Source organism: Bos grunniens, chromosome 2 (assembly GCF_055505025.1).
Source record: "Bos grunniens cultivar Pamir isolate PY7600 chromosome 2, Bosgru_T2T1.0, whole genome shotgun sequence".
Taxonomy (NCBI): domain Eukaryota; kingdom Metazoa; phylum Chordata; class Mammalia; order Artiodactyla; family Bovidae; genus Bos; species Bos grunniens.
The window spans coordinates 10,800,649-10,813,815 of NC_141166.1; the positions used below are offsets into that span (position 1 = coordinate 10,800,649).

The 13,167-nt window shown below is 52.3% G+C and overlaps 1 protein-coding gene across 1 annotated transcript; it reads right to left on the reverse strand.

Moving 5' to 3' along the window:
* TENT5B (terminal nucleotidyltransferase 5B) lies at positions 1–7,462 on the reverse strand. The gene is made up of 2 exons (XM_086330338.1): positions 7,033–7,462; positions 1–1,896 (listed from the first exon to the last, which is right to left on the reverse strand). Exons 1-2 carry the CDS (start codon positions 7,294–7,296, stop codon positions 868–870), a joined length of 1,293 nt encoding a protein of 430 aa, XP_086186464.1. The 5' UTR covers positions 7,297–7,462; the 3' UTR covers positions 1–867.
* Between the last annotated feature and the right edge of the window lie 5,705 nt (positions 7,463–13,167).

Genomic DNA, 13,167 nt, shown 5'->3' on the forward strand with positions numbered 1-13,167 from the left:
TCAGTGTGGACAATCTTTATTGGCAGGTGTTAAAAGTGCAAAATAGTTACAAATCCAGAGGGATGGGAAGGGAGGTGGGGCATACCTCTCCTTTCCCTCGTGAGGACCCTGTAACCAGGCCAGGAGGGTGGGATCACTTGACTGTGGCTACATTGGACCCAGCACCTTCTAGAGAACAAGCTCCCAGGCAGGAGGGCTCCTCACCACGTGGGGGAAGGGAGAAGCACCCCGACAGGGGCATGGCTTCTGTTCCACCCCAGGCTGCTTTGTTCCTGGCCACGGCGCACCTAGACAGCTCGGGGTAGGGGTGTTAGGGGGCTGAGCTAAACCTATCCCTCTCCAAACCTAGGCATCTGCCTCAGTTTCCCTCCTCCTAGTTAGTGGTTCAGCCCGACTCAAAGTGAGTGATTCCCATAACATAACAATATTTTAGCCATTGCATGGGCTGCAGGCCCTTGAAGGCTGCTGGTGTCACTGAGGGCTGGCCCAAGCCAGAAAGACCCTTTCTAGGCCACAGAAATCAGCCTGAGATGATGGGCCTTGAGGCTACCATCCCAAACATTCTTTGTCTCCTCCTAAAGGCAGTTGACCCTCAAGACGAATTACCCTGGCACCCCACAATTATGCTGCTCCAAAAGAGTGGCGCAAATAACCAAAAAGTCCATTTACCGAGAACCCCAGTTTGGCCTTCAGTCCTCTGGGGCCCTCCCTTCGGGGAGAAATCTGGTTTGTTCAGTCGGAGGCCTGACTCTGCAGCAGTGCTGGGCCCCCTAGCCCCGGCTGCCTGTCTCTGGCCCGGTCCTCCCCGCCCTCCTGGAAGACCCAGTCCATCCGGGGCGGCCGAGTCCTTACCGGCCAGGGGCCGAGTCAGTTACAGGGCAGCCAGGTGGGATAGGAGGCGTGGGCCCGGGCCAGCAGAGGCTGCACGGGGGTCACGTAGTAGCTGACGGTGGTGGCGGGCACCAACCCGTCGGGGATCGCGGGGCAGCGCCAGGCCAGGGCGGCGGCGGCCGCCGGGCCCTGCTCGGCCAGCGCCTGGAGCGCCAGCGCGGTGATGAGGTCCAGCGTCTGGCGGCGCTCGTGGTTCATGAGGCACACGGTGCTCTCATTGACCACCCGGTGCAGCGTCACCAGGCAGGCATAGCGGCGCGCCGCGTCGGCCCCGCTGAAGTGGGCCTCGAGGTAGCGCTCCAGCGTGCGCCGCTGCTCCACCAGGTCGGGGAAGTCGATGAAGAAGCGGGAACACATGTAGCGCTGCAGGGCGCCCACGTCGGTGCTGGGCCGCGGCCGGAAGCCGCGCACCAGCAGGTGGCAGTACTTGAGGAGGCCGCCCCCGCGGATCTCTTCGGGGCTGCGCGTGGCGATGACGCGGTGCCGCAGGTGGTCCAGGGCCTCGGCGAAGTCCCCGTACAGGCTCTCGCCGGTCACCGACGGGTGGAAGGCCTCCGACATGGGCGTGGGCGAGCACTGGCTGAAGAGCAGCAGGGAGTCCAGGAGGATCTGGAACGAGTCGACACTGAACTCGAACTGGCGCCTGACTGAGTCCACGAACTTGAGCTCCACGTTCTTGCCGCTCTTGTTGGACAGCGAGATGAGGCTCCAGCGGTCCGTGTCAGTGCACACTTTCACCAGCTTCTGCACGTAAGCCTCCTTGAGGGTCAGCGGCGTGATCTTGGCCCGGCTCACGCCGGCCGGCAGAAAGTCCAGCAGGCAGGCCAGCACCACCTCCTTGGTCAGCTGGAAGGACGCCTCGCTGCGCAGGTCCACGCGGAACACCAGATCCAGGTCCTTGTAGCCCAGGCCGCTCTCGGGGTGCAGCACGTGGCTGGCGGCCGAGCCGTGCAGCCGCACGCCGTGCACCCGCAGCCCCTGCTCCTCCAGGCTGCTGCGGACGACCTGCAGGGGGCCGGCGGGAGGAAGAATTGTCAGCGACCTGGCTTCCAGGGGGGGTCCGCTCTGGGTTTACACGCAATAATCACAGTGACATCAACCACTGTTGACCACTTACGAGCTGGTTTGCCTTTGGAAAGTCATTTCATTCTCTAAACCTGTATTTCCTCATCTGGAGAGTGGCCCCTTCAGAGGAATGACTCAGAACAGCAATAATGATAACATAGGTGCATGGAATTTACTAAATGCCAGGTCTTGATCTAGGCACTTTATAATTAGGATATAAACTCACACAGTTCTTACAGTAACTCTATGAGGAAGGTACTCTTACTCCCACTCTACAGACGGCGAACTGGAAGCACAGAGGGGCCAAGTAACTTGCCCAAAGTCACACAGCCGGTGAATGCAGAGCTGGGAATTAAACTCAAGAGTTCATGTCTCAACCACTATGCTATTCTACCTCTCTAAAACTGCAAGTAAAGCAGTTTTGTGCCAGGCCTGATGCAAACTGCTCAAATAGGAATGTAATTGGCAGTTCACATGCATTACTACCTTTACCCTCATAATAATCCCAATTTTTATGTATTATTTTCCCAATTTACAGGTGGGGGACCTGAGGCACAGGAAAGTCATGTCCAAAGTCATAGAGTAGTCAGGCTGAGACCAGAACCCAGGTCAGTTGAATTCTCAAGTCCATGCACGCTCTTTTGATTATGACACACTCGTTTATCTTTACAAGGACCCAGGGAAGCAAATATTAGACTCATTTTTACAGATGAAGAAACTGAGGCTTCTAGTAGTAAAACACTTAAGGTTCAGAGGAGAGGCCATTCAGAAATGGCAGGGCTGGAAGTTAAAACCCAGACTCTTTCTGCTCTTGGGCAGGTGGTGGGTTAAAATCTCAGGAAGCCTTCTGAGCCAAGTAGGAAAGGAAAGTGAAGTCGCTCAGTCATGTCCGACTCTTTGCAACCCCATGGACCTACCAGGAACCTACCAGGCTCCTTTGTCTGTGGGATTTTCCCAGGCAAGGGTACTGGAGTGGGTTGCCATTTCCTTCTCCAGGGGATCTTCCCAACCCAGGGATCGAACCCCGGTCTTCCACATTGCAGGCAGATGCTTTACCGTCTGAGCCACCAGAGAAGCGAGCCAAGTGGGAAGAATGTAGCAGACCCCATCCGCGGACACAGGAACATGACAGGGAAACTTGTGTCATCTCAAATCTGTTCCTCTAGCAGAAGCATCTCCCTGGGCCTAGCACCAGGGAGGGGAGAAGAGAGGAGCTGGGCTCCGACACTGTTTTCTCAGCAGCCCAGCTTCACACACCGAAAGTGACCAGGCAACATTCCTACCCTGAGGATTCTGCAACCCCGCCTTGCTGCCAAGTCAGCTCCAGGCCGGCTGCTCTGCTGGCCTCCCAGGGAATTACTGCAAAGAATGCACCTAAGTGCTGAGGAGGCAAGCTGCAGTGGGGCAATCTGAGGCGGGCGGCTCCCTCCAAGAAGCTTCCTGGAGGAGGACCCTGACTAGGGGAAGGTATTATTGTGGCCATCAGGAACCTGGGGGGCCAGACATTGGGCCTTCTCACCAGAACCTATGAGGGATTAGATCTTTAACATCTCCAACTTATAGATGGGGAAACTGAGGAGTAAATTACCTACACAGGATCACCCAGGGGTGGTTTAGTCACTAAGTCGTGTCTGACTCTTGTGACTTCATAGGCTGTAACCTGTCAGGCACCTCTGTCCTTGGGATTTTCAGGCAAGAATGCTGGAGTGGGTTGCCATCACCCAGAGGTGCCTTCAGATTCAGGTATGGCTCACTTCCAATCCTATGTGCTTTCTACTGCATTACCAATCCAGGGTTTGGAAGGAGCAGAGACCAGAAACTAGGGCTCTAATCTGCTCTCCATTTCAGAGTTTCAAAGTGAGAGCAACCCTCCAGTCACTGAAGCCCAGGGCCAGAGTAGCTTGGGAGCAGGAAGGTGGGGCTGGGGGAAGCCTTGGCCAGGCAGATAGGGGAGGCTAGAGGTAAGGGGCCAGCCTGTGGGACTACTTTCCCGCACTCTGGCAGCTGTGCCCAAGTAGGCCAAGGGGAGGACTGGACCAAAGACCTTTGTCCCAAGGACTCTGGCAGAGCTGCAGCATTGACCAGCCCCCTCCCCAAGTCCCATAAGAGCTGACTGAGCCTCACTCAGTGCCAGCTCCTGCTCCCAGGCTGATGCCCACCCCAGGGCATGGCACCTGGCCTGGTGAGTAGGTAGGAGTACCCTTGTTAAAACTCCTGCGTCAGGCCATGGGGTTGGCTGTGTCAGCCAGCCAGCGGCTGTTGTCTGGTTCCCAGGTGTGACTACAGCCAACTTGGCAGGCAGTCCCCAGATACCGCCACACCCAAGGACTGCAGGGCAGCTTGGAGCCTCCTGAATCAGACTTTCCAGCCGTGGACGGGGCAACGGCTGCACCCTCCTTGCTCTTGTGCCAAGGCCCTCCCCCAAACCATTCTGCTCCCAGATTGCTGCTGAGACCTGCAGGGAGACCATAGGTGCTGTCAGCCAGCAGGCTTACAAAACTTGAGTCTGGAGCCACCTAATGCAGGCCCTTTGGCTGTAGCTGGAGAGATCAGAGACTAATTCAATCCTCTGAACCCAGAGAGGGCAGAGGACTTGTTTAGGGTCACACAGTCTATAAGTGGCTGAACTTAAGTAGAGTCAGTTCTCCCAGAACTGTGTTCGGGGGTGGGGTAGGGGTGGGGGCCTCCTACAGGAGAGTAGGTTCCTCTAGCCCAGGTACAAGCAGGAATTGTATCTCTAAATGCCCAGATTACTGCTGTAGGCAAAGCTTGTGGAGGGCAGAGAGGGAGAAAGTTTCCAATTCTTGAACCATGGGACAACTCAGCACATGTGAGAAGCCCAAAGTCAACAAACCAGCATCTCCCACCACATACACACAAACAGTACCCCCTGTGCCCCCGCCCCCACATACACATACACACACAAATCCCAATAGCTTGTGAAGCTGCCAGCTACAAATTCCTGCCAGAAGATGGACTTTCTTCCCTGTGGAGGCATTTGTACAGGCCCCCTAAAGGACCCTTTGGATTCTGGAAGCAGAAGGGGCAATGGAGAGCAGTTCAACCCATCCCCATTGAACAAATAGGGACACTGGGCTTCCCAGGGGACATTACTGGTGAAGAACCCACCTGCCAATTCAAGAGATGTAAGAGACGCAGGTATGACCCCTGGGTTGGGAAGATTCCCCAGGAAGAGGGCATGGCAACCCACTCCAGTATTCTTGCTTGGAGAATCCCATGGACAGAGGAGCCTGGTGGGCTACAATCTATAGGGTTCCACAGAGTTGGACTTTACTGAAGCAACTTCGCATGCACAGGCCCAGCAAAGGGAACTGACAATGGTCCAGGCCCTGAAACTAGATGTCCAACCTTCCAATCCAACTCTCTAAGTCGCCACTGTCCTCTTCCCCCCCACAGCCGGCAGTTCCCTGTTCTGTGTATTTCTGACCCTAGTCTAGGAGACACTGTACTATTATCATATTGTAGAGTCAGCTCCTATTGACCTGCAGTCTTCCCCACCTGGATGGGAGTAGCTGGAATGCCAGGGGGCTGGGTCTCAGTCACATCTGTGCCCCTGGTGTCCTGAACGGGGCTTGGCACAGAGAACATACCAGTAAAGGCAGTTTGGACCATACTGACAGGGGCAGGGACCTCCCCTTAGGGCACCCCATGTCCCTGCAGAGGAGAACTCCTACACTGGGCTCATCCCTGGGATAATAGTCCTGGGGATACAGCATTTGGGGCCCCAAGTTTGACCTGACTGTCAAGGAGGAGAAAAACCTCAACTGGTTCCTAATTGCCCCATAACAGCGGGGCAGCCCAGGAATGCCTGGCCACTGATGACTCAACCCTAGGGAATCTGCCCCCACCCCCTCCCATTCCTTGAGAGGGAGGGAGAGGTAATCCCACAACAAGCAACCCTCCCCCTCTGTGGAAGTTAAGACAGAAGAGCCAGGGATGGGGGGTGGTCTGCTTTACCTGGCTTGTATGTCTACTTCCCCATCTGCTGCCAGGAATATGCAGGAATTGCAGCTAGATTTTTTGGTTTCTTGTAACTGCTAAGACCTACAAATTGAGTCTTGGGAACTTGGGAAGTCTTGGGGAAAAATGGGAAAGCCTTGAACTTGTAGTAACCAGCTCCTGGGAAGACCAAAGATTCTCTGGGTTTGCTTTTCACCTCTAGGAAATTTCAGGGAGCTCACGGCCCCTCTTGGGGCCTCAGCTTCCCCAGCTATAAAATGGGTACAGTAATTACCATATTATGGTATTTCAGAGCATGACAGTGCCTGGGCTATATAGGTGAAAGAGCAATTTTAGGGTTGTTGAGGGGCAAGAAGAGGAAGTCTGTGGAAGAGGAAAGGAGTTGCCAGAATTCTCTTCTCCTCAGGAGAGAGATGGGGCTTGGGGCCAGAGACTCAACCCTCATTTCAATCTTGGGAAAGGAAAGAAACAGCTAAACTGGACACCTGATGTTGCCGCCCCCCCCAGCACACAGGCATCAGGTGCCTCATGCTTAATCTCTTCCTGCCACACAACCCTAGTTGAGAGGGAGTCCTAGCTGGAATTTCTCAGCTTTCCGGAGGGGGCTCTTGAGCCATGGGCTGTGGGAGCAGAGGACAGACAGAATCTGCTCCTAGAATCTCCAGAGAGGGAAAGGGTTGAGCATGAGACCTGGGGATGACGATTTGGAGATGAAAAGAACTATCTCCGGCTCAAGCGTGCAAAGCTACCCACCCAGGGCTTCCGGGCATCTCCTGTCCTTGCAGGCGGGGTGTTCTTCCTCCCAGACCAGGTCCTTCCCCACTTCCCGCTCCCTCCAGCCAGGACCTAGATGAACGGTCCGAGGGCCATCGGAAGGGGCGGGGGACGGGAAAGTCAAGTGGGGAAAGAAGATTATGATATGCGGGGGTAGTAGGATGTGGACTCCTATCAAGGTTGCGCGATTTTGTTCCAGCCCTTGTTCTTCCCCGAGCCTTGTTTTCCTAGCTGTCCAGCAAATGGAACAGACTCCGGGAGCCTCCCAGCCACGACAGCCTCAGGATGAAGACCCCCTATCCACCGCCCAGTGCCTCTCACCTGCACGATCTGCCGGGGCTGCACGCTCAGCGTGGGGAAGTTGCCGCGCCCGTGAATGGGAATCGGCTCGCTCAGGAGCGCGTCCAGCCGCTTCACCTGCGGCCAGCTCAACCCGCTCAGGTGCTGTCGGAGGGAGGCCGATGAGGCCTCTGGATCGGGGCCGCCGCCTGCCGGGGCGGCCTTAGCCACCGCCGCGGCCGCAGCCGTCCCCACCTGTGCAGCCGCCCGGTCCCGGCTCTCCGTTTCGCTCTCCGACGGCATCATTAGCCCGGCCCCGGGGCCCCGACGGCAGAAACCGGGGGGCGATTAAGGGGAGGAGGGCAGGGAGAGCGGCTGGGCCCCGGCCAAGGCGGAGGACGCAGGGACCGGACAGCAGCGACGGCGAGGAAAACCCAGGGCACACCTCCGACGGCGACGACCAACCGACCCTAAAGCTTGTCGCCTGGGGCCCAGCGGACTCTTATAGGCCGCGGGCGACACGCCCATTGGTCCGAGCAGCTGTCACCCGGCGGGAACCGCCCCGCCTCTCGACGCGCCTGCCATTGGTCAGCAAAGCTTTGCACGTGAGTCGCTGGTCGCCAGGAGGATTCCGATTGGCTGGATGGCACACCCCTGCCCGCCCTCCTGCTCCTGCTTAATTCCCTCCTTTGGTCCTTAAAGAACTTCTGTTCTCGGCGATTGGCTCGGGCAGAAGGCAAGTCCTGGATTTAAAGGGACTGCGCCCTCCAGGGGCAGACGAGAAGGAAGTGACCTGTGAAGTTTGTAGCGGAATTGGACCACTAAGTTTTTTTTTTTTTTTGGACTGAAAGGAATTTAGAAATCACTGGGCCTGTTCCTAGTCATCCACTATTTTCAGAAGCCCAGAGAGATTGCGCCAGTTGTTCAACTTCACGCAGTGCTCCTCCTGCTCTCAGGCAATCTTCCAGAATTGAGAAAAGGCGACAAACTTGTATACTGAGGTAGACACTTTGTAATGCACTCTCCTGTGTACACCTCTACCTGGCTAGCGTTAATGTTTTGGTTTGTGCGCCTGCTCAGTCGCTTCAGTCGTGCCCGGCTCTTTGCGACTCTATGGACTGTAGTCCAGGCTCGTCTGTACATGTGACTCTCCAAGCAAGATATTCAATGGAGTGGGTTTCCATGCCCTCCGCCAGGGGATCTTCCCGACCCAGGGATCAAACCTATGTCTCCCGGGTCTCCTGATTTGTAGGCGGATTCTTAACCCTCTGAGCCACCTGGGAAGCCCCATGTTTTGGTTTAGGGATGAGGAAACCTGCTCAGAGAAGGGGCTTGACTGTCTCAAGGTCACACAGCAAGTGAGACAGGCCCTGGTGTTGAACCTGCACTAGAGAGTCTGCGAGCACTTGCTCTTTCTACTACACTTGAGCAGACTCAGGGCCTTCACAGGGCTGGAGGTTGGAGGGAAGCCTGAACTGGAGTGTTGGTCTTCTGGCAGCAGCTTCCTGGGCAGCAGGTGGAAGTCCTTCCTGCCAGCCTCTTAGCTTCTCAGGTCCTGTGTGCCCTTGGGCAAGTCCCTAAATCTCTCTAAGTCAGTTTCCTCATCTACTCCAGAGAAGGGGCTCAATAAATTTTTTTAAAATTTGGTTTGGTTTTTTATAGTTGGCAAACCATATTCATATGTTCTATTGAAATAATACATTTACATGTTTTTCTCTCCCACTTTACAGAGCCTAGTGAGATGAGGCTTATTGTTATTATGTTTAATCTTTTCTTATTTTAAATATAGGTGCTGGTGGCAAAATTCTAGAAATTGAGTCTGATTCATCTCTGCAATATTCTCTCTTTTTAAAAAATATTTCTTTATCTGGCTGTGGCATGTGGAATCTTTAGCTGCAGCATATAGGATCTAGTTGCCCAACCAGAGATTGAACCCAGGCCTTCTGCATTGGGAGTGCAGAATCTTAGCCACTGGTTCACCAGGGAAGTCCCTGCAGTGTTCTCTTTTAAATTAAACATCATTTTTCTAACAATTAATTAAATATAATTCTCCTAACACCCCTATTCTGTAAGGTAGGCTGGGCAAGAGCAATATGTCCAATGTACAGAGAAACCAAGACCTAGAAATAGTAAACGACATTCCAAGGTCACCAGATTACCTCAGACAGACCTAGGACTAGATCCCAGGAACCTGACTCAGACTAGAGCAGCTGTTTCCTCTATCTGGAGGCCTGCGCAAGTAAGATCCTGCCCTTGACCCTTCTCTCCATCTTGTCTGGGGTCAGGTCTGCTATTTGCTCCACTCATTGGCTTTGTGACTTGGGGCAAGTCTCATGCATGCACTGTCCTCAGCTCAGTTGCTTGCTATTTTGTTTTACCTTCTCTTGAAAGATAAGAAATATGTAAGAAACATCCTTCAGCTGAACCCAGAGTCTCCAAACCCTTGACCTATCCCTTCCATGTCCCAGCAGAGGGAGGAAAAGAAGGGAAAATAACATTTACTGGGTAACCTACTATGCACAGATATTTTATACACATGACCTCTAATTCCTAAAAATACATCTCAAGATGTGGCATCATTATCCTCAACTTAGAGATGAAGAACCTAAGATTTAGAGAGGTCAGGTGACATGCCTAAGGTCATACAACTACTAATGGGCATTGTAAGACTTGAATCCAGGTCTCCTGATTTCAAAGCCCTCTTGCCCAACTGCTCGTCTTAGAAGAGTTGGCACAGATCTCAGTCATGCTTGGCACAGCCCTGGTACCATCCTCAGGATCCATTCATCCACTTATTTATTCATTCATCAACCAACACTGACATATTAAGCACCTACTGTGTACCAGGTGTTGAGCTAGGCCCTGGGGTATGATAGGCAAGATCCCTGCCCTTCTCAAACTGTCATTCTAGTGTAGTAAGACCATAGTCAAGCAAGTAAATAAATAAGACATTTCCTATAGTGTTAGGGAGAAAATAGAACAGGGCAAGGGAGGGAGAGCAACCATATGTGTGAGTGTGAAAAAGATACAGTTTTCAAGAGAGGGAAGAGAACCAGAGAGATTCATATACATTGTTAGATGGTGCAGCCGTGGAAAGCCTCCCTAAGGAAGTGATATTTCCATTGTGTCTACTGGATCCACTTCGGCCCAGTCTCCCCAGGCTTGTCCCTGGACAGCTAGAGCAGCAGAGGTGGTGCCAAGCCACATATTCCTAGAACTCTGAAGACTTGAGCCGACAGGCTGTTTGACAATCTTCTTGTTTACTCTCTTCCCACTTTGTAGATGTGGAAAATGGGGTCCAGAACGCAGAAAGGATTTGCCCCAAGGAGACTGGTGAGGGCTGGAACTACTCATGATTGCGTCTTGTGAGAGTGGACTGTTGCTGCGCCCACTCTGTACCCTGGAATTAAGTTCTCTAAAGAAGGAAAGTCAAGAGGTCTCTTTTCCTCTCCCCTTCTTTCTAGGAGGGCTAGGAGGAGCAATTGGCCAATTCAGGGGCTGTGAGTCACCCTTTTGTTGACACTTCTATTTCCAAAGCTAATTGGTCCAATGTTTGACCAATCGCAGGACCTCGTCAGTGCTGGGGTCGGGGTGTGACTTAGGGATGAAGGAAGAGGAGAGAGGAGAGGAGAGAGAGCAGGGGTAATCTCATAGGGTTTCATTTTCACCAAGATCAACTTTTAATTGTCCCAGTGAATGGAGGGGAATGATGGCTAAAGTATATCCTGAAGAGTCCAACTGTCTTTCAAGTTTTATATATAAGCCTTTCCCCCCTCATACAAATTTCCTGTCTTAATCCGGACTTCAGCTGATTTTGAAAGGGAACTTACTCCGAATGATAACTGAGTCACAGCGACACACGTTAAGTCACTTTTCCTATCTGGGCCTCAGTTTCCTATTCTGTAAAATGGGAGAGAAATGGGAATCAGGCTCTTCCTGATTCACACCTTCTATGATCTGAGATGGTGGGAAAGGAGAAGGGGTCCCGGGAGAGTCTTGGTCCCTACATTGGCCCCTCCTCAGCTCTGAGACCCAAGACAGGAACATCCTGGGATCCGCCCACATTACAGAGCACCCTGTGCCTAAAACCACACCAGGAACTTTCTGCACAGCTCATTCAGTTTTCAGAACATAATCTTTGGACTTAGGAGTGATCTCTTGCTTTGCATGAGAGAAAACTGAGACTCAGAGAAGCTGATTAACTTGAGTACGACCCCCACGAGAGGGGGTGGGCAAGAGGGGCTTCATACTCAGGTTTGGCTGAATCCCAAGCCCATGTACTACCCAGGGCCCTGCCTCTGAGGATGACTTGGTTTGTTCAGTGACACACAGATGACCCTCCCCTATGGAGAACACCCATTCCCTCCTCCCATGGTTCTTGTCCTCCACCCTGCCTCAGCCCCTCATGGTCAAGATAATTTCCCAGACCTTGTTATTACTCATAATTGTGCCCCTACCCTGTGTAATTTCATTATCAAGTATCCCATCCTCCTGACACCGCCTCCTATCTTTTCTGCTCACTCCCTCTGGAACCCCGACTCCATTGCTTCCAGACCCACCAGGACCCTCAGTCCATTGATCTTCCCACCTTTTCCCCTACTGCTCCTCGCCTCCCTCATGTCCTGACTTTCCTCCTTCACCAGCTTACATTCCATGGGCCATCATTATAATGACTTCCTTGCATACGCCCTCAACCCCCTTGCTCCTTTCGTATTAAATTGCACTCACCTGGCAAAACCACACCCTGGTTAATCCAAAACCACAACCCTGCGCTTGCACCCACACAGTTGACAGAAGTTGGAGAAAGACACACAGCATGATGATTGGTTTCACTTTAATGTCACCCTCGCCCTCCTCCTTAGCACTGTCTTGATATCCTACCATATGATCCAGTCTGGTCACTCTGTCACAGTCCTATAGACAATTTCTTTCTTTTTTTTTAAAAGCAGAAATTTATTTGGTTGCACTGGGTCTTAGCTGTGGTGGGTGGGCTTCAGTAGTTGCAGTATGTGGGCTTAGTTCCCTGATCTTAGTTCCCTGACCAAGGCTTGAACCGGTCTCCCCTGCACTGCAAAGTGGATTCTTAACCACTGGACCATCAGGCAAGTCCCCCCATAAACAATGTCTTACTTCTCCTCAGTCCCTGATAGCTGTTCCCTCCAACCCTCCCTCAGCTCTTGACCTTGCTTCCTATGTCACTGAGAAAACAGAAGTGATCAAAGGACAGTTTCCACAAACTCTCAACACCCCTTCTACCCAGTCCCCGAGTCTGCTCCGCATTTTGTCCCTCCCTCCTGCTACTTTGGATGAACCCCAGTTGCCCCTCTCTGTGCCTCCCCTCCACTCACACACCGGATTCCTCGCCTCTCACCCACTCAAGGACTTCACTTGGGCCATTTCCCCCTCTCCTGGGTCATTCCAATCAGCACTGAAACATAACTTCTTGCATCTCAGAAAAAAAACCATAACAAAACCATGAAGTCTCATGTCTCATGTCTGCCTCCTCTCTACCCCATTTCTCTATACAGATCTTCCTTGACTTGTGAGGGAGTTACATTCCATAAACCCACGGTGTCTGAAAATATCCTAAGTTAAAAATGCATTTAATACATGTAACCTACTAAACATCATAGCTTAGCCTAGCCTGCCTTAAATGTGCTCAGAACACTAGCATTAGCTTGCAGTCAGGAAAAAGCAACTAATACAAAGCCTATTTAATAATTGAATATCTCATATAATTGTTTAAAAATTTTTTTTGGCTGCTCTGAGCACAGTATGTAGAATTTTAGTTTCCCAACCAAGGATAGAACCCATACCCCCTGCATTGGAGGTGCAGAGTCTTAACCACTGCACTGCCAGGGAAGTCCCCTATCTTGTATAATTTATTGAATCCTGTGCTTAAAGTGAAAGAATGGTTTAAGTGTATTGGTTGTTTCCCCTCAATGTGATGTGATAGTGTGATTCACTGGGGGCTGCAGCTTGTTGCCACTTGAGATGCATCACAAGAGAGTACTGTACTGAATATCACTAGCCTGGGAGATCAAAATTCACAGTACATTTCCTACTGAGTGAGTATTGCTTTTGTACCATCGAAAAGTTGAAAAGGTGGCTCACAGGGTAAAGCGTCTGCCTGCAATGCAGGAGACCTGGGTTCAATCCCTGGGTCGGAAAGATCCC

Excerpts from the sequence above, each read along its gene's own strand:
- TENT5B (XM_086330338.1), bottom strand. The coding sequence starts at position 7,296 with ATGATGCCGTCGGAGAGCGAAACGGAGAGCCGGGACCGGGCGGCTGCA. Across the intron at positions 1,897-7,032 it reads AGCCCCGGCAGATCGTGCAG|GTCGTCCGCAGCAGCCTGGA; the intron begins GTGAGAGGCACT and ends GGCCCCCTGCAG.